At 31.4% G+C, this 8,629-nt stretch overlaps 1 protein-coding gene across 3 annotated transcripts; it reads left to right on the forward strand.

The window, feature by feature from the left end:
• Positions 1-3,616: 3,616 nt before the first annotated feature.
• On the forward strand, positions 3,617-6,976 carry LOC133800560 (dihydroceramide fatty acyl 2-hydroxylase FAH2-like). Of its 3 annotated transcripts, none has more exons than XM_062238558.1 (7): positions 3,617-3,869; positions 4,952-5,025; positions 5,292-5,384; positions 5,591-5,787; positions 5,884-5,989; positions 6,260-6,406; positions 6,518-6,976. In XM_062238558.1, exons 2-7 carry the CDS (start codon positions 4,975-4,977, stop codon positions 6,635-6,637), a joined length of 714 nt encoding a protein of 237 aa, XP_062094542.1. In that variant the 5' UTR covers positions 3,617-3,869; positions 4,952-4,974; the 3' UTR covers positions 6,638-6,976. The 3 variants fall into 3 exon arrangements, with proteins under 3 accessions (XP_062094542.1, XP_062094540.1, XP_062094541.1); XM_062238556.1 differs by having other exon boundaries at positions 3,618-3,869; positions 4,949-5,025; XM_062238557.1 differs by lacking the exon at positions 3,617-3,869 and adding an exon at positions 4,681-4,830 and having other exon boundaries at positions 4,949-5,025.
• The last annotated feature ends 1,653 nt before the right edge of the window (positions 6,977-8,629 follow it).

An 8,629-nucleotide genomic window follows, 5' to 3' on the forward strand; every position in this document is an offset into this window, starting at 1 on the left:
CTGAAATCCAACTTTATCATTTTTCTAGGTTTTCAAAAGTAACATTTTAATTACTTATAATAGTGATAAGTTATCAATTGGTTACTTTTTTCACAAAAATATTTATTTTTAGAGCATATTATTTCATATACATTTTGGTTACTTTCAAAATTTATTTGTTAAATTTTTTTTATTTTAAAGTACTGATTAGTTTTTTTATGTTATATTTTAATATCTTATAATTTAAAATATTTATACCTTCAAACTTGTTTTAGGAACTAATGAGTTACAATAAAGTATAACAAATTACTATATAGTTAATCATCAAAAGTTATTTGTACTATATAGTAAGTTTTTTTAACGAAAAGTTTTAATTTACTTTTTAGTCACTAATATAATTTACATGAAAATAATAATATTTATTTTATTAATCAAACAAAAAAGAAGCTTAGAAGTTACGTTATTATAATAAAAAATACACATTTTAATTTTTTATTATGAATTTTTGTTTAACCAAATTAAATAGCAACTACATAGTTACTTTTTACATACAACATGTTATAAAATAAACTTTTTAGTAAACCAATTATAAAATAAACGAAAATGTTACTTTTAATAATGGTCATCTTTTTCGGCGACGACGAAAAAATATATGTTTCCCACATATCAAAATGACTATCTCGAAGAGTACATCGCAATGGTACCACACTTGAGTCCAAATGAACGACAGTGTGGTCAGAAAATGTGTTTAAAGTTTTGGAGAAGAGAGAGAAATGAGAAAGAATTAGTTTAAAAAAAAGGAGTTGAAAGTACCTAAATTATTGAGTTTGTAACATTCAAATACCTAAATTATTTTTTGGCGGCAAAAGTATATTCCGTCTATGTTTTGGTGTAGTTTAGTGCATCTATTTATTTTTTTGTTAAGTACGCGACCATGACATGAAATTTACTTGTAATTTGGATACTTTCGCTGCTAATATATCATAAATTGGGTACTTTCGACACAAATATCTATTTAATTGGGTACTTTCGTCGTAAATATCTATTTAATTTAGTACTTTTGTCTACGTGTCACAATCGAATTTAACAGTGAGAATTGACGGTTGTACTAAACTGCACAAAAATATGGACGGAAGGTACTTTCGTTACTAAAAAAATAACTTTAGTACTTAAGTGCTACAAACATAATAAATTAGGTATTTTTATCACAAATATTAAAAAAAATATTGTCTAGAATTATTTTTATTACACAGTGGTCAAAAGATAAAATTAAAAAAAAAAATAGTTGTACAAATGCTTCACAAAGCAATACAAAAACAAAACAAAAAAATTAAAAAACAGTATTTTTGTAAATATAATGTTACACGGTATTTTAGGAAATAAAATCTAAAAAATAATACTACATATAAATTTTCCTTATTAATTTAATTAAAAAATACTCCTTTTTATGATAGAGGAAAAGAAAAGGTCTAAATCAACGCAATCACAATCAGAGAGACTGGATTCACGCACGTTGATCCAATCAAAAGTTGAAAAATCCAGCAAACTAATAGAATAATAACCAAGAAAAAGGGCATCAACTCATCCCCAATTAAATAGTAAATAATTAGTCAACTCTTTCTCTATAATAATAATCCTATTAATAATTAATAATTATAATATAAACTCCAAGGATCAACTCCAAAATGCTTTAGTGCAAGATGGAGATAGAATTTTAGCTAACAACAGTCAAGATTTATAATGAGGAAGATTATTTAATTTTTAATCGAGAAAGAGCTAAAATGCTACATTTTTTAAATTGGAGTTTTTTTAATAAAAAAATAATATAATTAAAAAATTAATAGAAATTAAAAATTAAGAGAGGGCTGAGCAAAGTACCCGAATCTTATGCAGCTTCGTTTCCGATTTTATTTCAATATCTTTTCACAAATTAAAAATGTATTAGGTACAATCAACGTGCAATGCACGTTTGTTTAATTTTATTTAGATAATTTACTAATTATTTAAAATATTAATGAAACCAAAACTTTGTTTATGTTTTTTTTAAAATAAAAATTTATAAGACGATAATCTTTTAAATCACAAACTAACATATTTAAGGTACAAAACATTCATAATATTATTCAAATTAAACCTCAATAATTGGTAAGAAAAATTGTTTATTCTTTATAGAATTAAATATTATTCTAATTTCTTATTTAGTTACACAATCATATTATTTGTACACATATGACACTTATATATAATGTATATTATATATTCTTGTAGTAATAATATTTTATAACATTTAAATTTATATTAATATAATTAATAAATATATATTTTTATTTTGTTTTAAAAATGTATTCCATTAACTATTTAGAATATTAATATTATTATAGTAATGATATTTTATAATATTTGAATTTATATTAATATAATTAATAAATATATATTTTTAACTTATTTTAAAAGTATATTTTGTTAAATATTTAAAATATTAAGTTAAAGTAACAATAGAAATAGTTAAAACAAAAAATTTAAGTTATTTACACAGTTTTTATATATAAAGATAAATAATTACGCTGAAATGAGTTTTCACATTAAAACTCTTATCATATTTGTTGAGTCAATTTTTTATTCCTCGGATATATATAAAATATGTGTATATATAATCTGAAATTTCAATATTTCCTTTTAAAAATGGAGTTTTTTTTACATCTCAATATTTATCTAATAAATTTACTCTCAAATGTAAGAAAGAAAAAAAAATTCCTTGAAGAATTAATTTATATTAAGCTTTGTTTTCTTCAACTTATAACTCAAAATAAAAAATAAAAAAACATAATCATAATGATTAAAAAAATATATATTGTGCCATAGAGATTCATTTTACTTTATCCGTACAATATATTTGGATACGGAAAAATATTTTGATTATAATTTTTTATTTAACTATAATATTTATTGTAGAGCAAATCTTAAGTAAGTTTTCAAAAAAATTATGAATAATTAAAGAATCAAAAACAAAATTAAAATAATTTTCTATCAAACTTTGTTTTTTCGATTTATAACTCAAATAATGTTGACTTTAACTAATATCTTAATGTTTTTAGTAACATTCGATCGACTGTATTTGAGATAACATATACATTTGAGAAAATTCTTCAGTGGTTGTAGATTTATTTTGAAAAAAAATCAATAAAAATAACTCCAAAAAAAGTTTTGTTGTATATCTCCATTGACCAAGGACCATCATACGACGCAAATATAACTGTCGTATCAAATTAATCCTAATCATTATTTGAAAAGAAAGGTTGTTTTGTCATAAAACCGAAAATAGTTGACTGGAAGTTGAGAGACCCCTATCTACACGCAACGAAGAAACCCTCTCTCCCTCCCCATTCTTTCAAAACTCTATCCAATCATATTTTGCCACGTCACTATCAGTTTGTCTATTCTTAGTGGTCGTCACACAGAGTAAAATAACCCACGTCGGTTTTCGACTAGCTGTGATGTTCGAAGGGCCAGACTGGCATCATCCAGAGAATCCAACGCGAGGATCTGCTGGTTGATTCTTTTGTGCCATACAACAATCGACGGTCCAGATTTCTCCGTGGCCTTATATTGTTATTTTCTACAGAGATTCAGAAAAAGAATGTGAAAAGGAGAGTTTGAGAGAGAGAGAGAGAGAGAGAGAGAGAGAGAGAGGGTCTCTCATTCTCCACCACTGCCACTGCTCTTTTTTGAGAGAGCCCAAGACCGAAGACCGCGACCGCTAAACTCTGAGAAGTTAGACCCCTCTTTCTCATTGCTGGCGGTGGCTTTTCGAATTTCTCTCAAAGGAGAAATACCTTTTGGAGATAGAAAAAAGTCCTTCGTTGGATTTGGATCGACCCGCATTTTGTCGGGTTAGTTCTTTGTTCCTCTTCCTTGTTTTGAGTCTTGAACGCTTATTGTTTCATTCCCAGATCCGGGTTTTTCTTGTTTTTGATTTCCTTTTCTTGAAAATTATGGATGAATTTGGGTGTGTTTTGTTTGGATATTAATTTTGGTTTTTGAGGTGGGTTTGCTTGCTTGGTTGCCGCATTATGCGGTTTAGTTATGGGGTTGGAATGCGGGCTTTTTTTTGTTCTGTTGCTTACAAAATTTGAGAGAGAAAAAATGATTAATGGAGAAAATGATGGATATTTGTCGATAGAAATGTCTGTGATTTAATTTCTTATTGATCTATAAAATGCCGACGTAAGAACGCGTTAGCTAAAGAGTAAAATGCTCGCTCTCGAATTTTATTTTTATTATGTTGTTCATCAAAACTCTTAAAGATCTAATGATGCCATTTTTCGGATTGTTATGTTCTTACAGTTCCACACACACATATATAAATGGGGTTTTCAGCTATTGAAATTCTTTTCAATTATATAAGTTTGTGTATTTCATTATGATTTTTATCTTCTTTTCCCTTTTCTTGATGAAATTTGATGGCCATTAATTGTTAGAAGCGTTTGTATCTGATTATGCTGAATTTTCCGGTTGGCTGTTGTTTTATAATGTTTAATAATTTTGGACTTCCTTTTCATGTGGGTCCAATTGCGTATAAAAAACTCTCATAGTGGAGCTAGAATCTAGAACCCAATTGCGTATAGACTTTTTTAATTCCTTCTCTCATAAGCAACATATTTGATATATGTATATATATGTGCGTGTGTATAAATATATATTGGGTTTTCTCCTGTAACATGAGACTTTTCTGTATTTTTAATTAGATTCTTGATTTACATATATAATTATGTATTTGTGAGTGGAAAAAAGAAATATTAGTAAGATATGCTATAAGAAGTTTTATAAGAGGATTGTTAGAAGTTAAAACAAGTATGAGTTCTTAGCAACAAGCCTAAACCTTGTTGAAGCGCTGTGATTCTTAACTTTTTTTTTTTACAAACTACTGAAGTTTATAATTTTCTCTCATCCATTTTTTTTTATATTTCAGCAGGACTGTAGATCCTTGATGTAAAGATGGTTGCTCAGGAATTTACCGTTGATTTGAATAAACCTCTTGTATTTCAGGTAATGTCACACTGACATTTATGTATTTTCATTTCCGAACAAAATAGGTGGCAAGCATCGGTGTTTATGTGTAATTATTTCACTAAAATGCCTCTAGAATCAAGGGTTTTCTTTTCTTTTTTTATATATTTTTAATTGTGAACACTTATGTTTCTCTTCCTCTTGTATATCTTTACCTTTTTGTAGTCTATATGGATACAGACTAGTCCCAGGAACTATCTTTTGGCTAATTTGAGTGTAATTAAATTTTCGCCAATATTTCACAGGTTGGTCATCTTGGAGATGCTTATCAAGAATGGGTGCATCAGCCTATTCCGACCAAGGAAAGTCCTCGATTTTTTGAAAGTGATTTTTGGGAGGTAGGTACTACATAATTGTTTGACTATATTCATGAAATTCTCTTTTAAATTAGTGCTCAGTAATGGGACTGTGAATATGCATTGATATGGATGTGGTCATGTAGCTCTGCGTATGTTTCAGCATACTGTGATTACTTACTAGTTTGAAGTATAGTGCTTTTTTATATCAAAATTTCCTGATTTTGACTAATTTCTTCATACAATAGTTCTTGACCAAGACGGCCTGGTGGGTGATTCCTCTTATCTGGCTGCCAGTTGTCTGCTATTTCATCTCCAAATCCGTACTAATGGGCCACACATTTCCTGAGATAGCTCTCATGGTGGGATTAGGTATATTCATTTGGACATTGCTTGAATACACATTGCATCGTTTCCTTTTCCACATCGAAACAAAGAGCTACTGGTTAGTTATTATGCTCTCCTTTTCTCTGTGCTCAAGTTTATTTGTTTGATGTTGAAAGTCTTTTCTGTGTACTAACTTCGTCATGATTGCATCCAGGGGAAACACTATACATTATCTTCTTCATGGCTGTCATCATAAACACCCCATGGATGGCTTGCGTCTTGTTTTTCCTCCAGCTGCAACTGCAGTTCTATTGACGCCAGTATGTATTTATCCCTTGTTTCTTCATGTTTTGTCTCTGAATCTGGTGCCTTTTCTTGTAGCTAGAAAGGATCAGTTCTTTATGAATTTTATGTCTTCAATATTTAGATAGATTTTTATTAATTTAAAGTGGCAATGCACCATGGGTTCTGCTACAAATGGTTTGTGGAGCTTGATTACTAGGAATATCATTAGGATATACTTAATGAGCTCATATTAGAATTTGTAACATGGGAAATCAAAATCAAAATCTACATTCTTATCCTGGCAGTTCTGGAACATGGTTAAGCTTTTTGCTACACCCTCTACTACTCCTGCTCTATTTGGTGGTGGCTTATTGGGTTATGTGATGTATGATGTTACCCATTACTACCTCCACCACGGCCAGCCATCGAAGGACTCTCTTCGACATCTTAAGGTGAGGACAGCAAACATTTCACAATGGCAATTTGATTTCTAATCACTGATAAGAAACTAGTATAGCCTATAATAATATTTCCCATGTAACATGTTCCTTTTCCCCTCTCAGAAGTACCATCTGAATCATCACTTCCGTATTCAGAACAAGGGGTTTGGAATAACTTCATCTATATGGGACAGAGTCTTTGGAACACTTCCAAAGACAAAAGCAGCTGAGAAAAGTAGATAAAAATTCATTGGCAAGGAGAAAAGCATCTCTCATAATTGATGGTTATTATGCTTATTTTCCTTCATAAACATTCTTTATTCTATTATGCTATGATCTTTTTCTTTTCTCCTCTAGTTTAAGATGGTGAATTTGGGATTGTCATACTATGGGTATGTTGGTTAAGTATCAATTTTGTGTCGCCTTGTTCTACAAGGCAACTGTATGTATAAATCAATTTCATTTTCTTAGATATTGCTTTGTTTATGGAGGAAAATTCTCTTTACTTGGCTGTGTATATTGCTTTCAAACTTGGTCCTTTTGTACGTCTCTTCAATTATTATTTATTTGGACTTTGTTTTGCATGTCGTTTCCTTTCTTTTTTTACACGCAAACCAAAATGTGATGAACCAAAATCAAAAGCCTGTAGTGGGAATCAGGAAGTGAAATAATCATGTGCTGTTGGAATTAATTATAATAAAGATTGTCATTTTGGTCTTCTAGATTTAAACAAAATTAAGAAATAATTTTTAATTGTATATAGTATAGTAATTTAAAATAAGGGTGTTTTTGGAGTTTTTCAAAAACTATAAATATATTAAGATTTAGAACTGGCAAGAAAGGAAATAACCTATTAAGATTAGGAATTTTACGTGGTTGGGGAGTTAATGACTCTTAGTCGACGAGACAATAGTATTAAGCTTTAAGTTTTAACAATGGAGGCTCTATTTATAGGTGGCCATGTATTTTGGGTCGGACTCATCTAAACCCAATAGAGATGTAATTACAATTACTCCTCTAATGGAGCTTGATACAAGTCTAAAGTATTATTCCAATATGTTTAATTTAAAGTATTATTCCAATATGTTTAATTTAAAACTCATTGGGCTGACCCTAGTTTAGTTGGACACTCCAGTTGTCCTTTGTACGTTGACAGTGACTGGCGTGCTTGAGCCATCATGGGGATTCAGGGGACAGGATGTGTCAGAGAAGTGGTAGTGCCAATCCCTAAGAATATTGCACTTTTTGTGCGCGCCCCTTTTGCAGGTTGGTTGAGGAGACCAACCGCCGAACTTCTTGGGGATGGCGTTAGAAGGATGACATGTCTGTCTTGTGCTTCTCAGACGGAGAGTTCGGATTCATTTTCCGAAGATAGGTATTCTTTCGTAGTGGTGAGTCCAGGATATATTTTGGTGTAACAAATTGGAATGTACAGATGGAGCCGGAGACACCATTCGGGTCTCAAATGGTTGATACGGGCCATTCGTGGTCACGATGTTGGTCCGGGCTTTCACTTCAGGACCGGGTTCTCGCCATACTTTGGGTAATCATTATTTATTGGACCCAAGTTGGGCCTGGGCCTACCCTGAGGGTTAACAAAGCCCATTTGGTGGTGCCACGTGTCCTTGGTAGAAAATACGGACAACATTCACCCCTAGTCTTCATCCGTGTTCGCGTGGTGGAGACTTGCTCCTTCATCCCAGTTCAATCCGTTGGGGGAGAACTGACCAATCCCAACCTTTCGAATTCCAAAGAACCCCAACCTTTCGAATTCCAAAGGCTCTGGGTATGTGTCTCCAGGTGGGTGGCAAGTTGACACCACTCGCGCCCTGAATACGTGTGGAACCTCATTCATTGTCTGTGGTGACTGATGGGTGTTAACGCATTTCTCAAGGCATCCCATCAAGGTAAATCAACATTTTAATTAATGTACGCTCGTCTTCCGGGGCCATCAAATGTAGTTTTTCTTAGGATACTTGATGCGAGCCGATGGATTAGAAAGGCACAGATTACGGGTCTGTTTGTATAAATACGCATACAAACTTCTCTCTTCACTTTTATCATATTTGAATTCCAAACCAGAGAGCAAAGAGATTTTACTGTAAATGTCTGAACTTGCTGACGAACTTCACCAACGTTTATTACAACTTCGAGCTCACTTATTCCCGTCGAATCCACCTTCCATTCATCAAGAGGAGTCCTTCACCTCAACTAGCCCATCTGAGAGTGTTGAAG

This window comes from Humulus lupulus, chromosome 9 (genome assembly GCF_963169125.1).
Source record: "Humulus lupulus chromosome 9, drHumLupu1.1, whole genome shotgun sequence".
Lineage (NCBI taxonomy): Eukaryota > Viridiplantae > Streptophyta > Magnoliopsida > Rosales > Cannabaceae > Humulus > Humulus lupulus.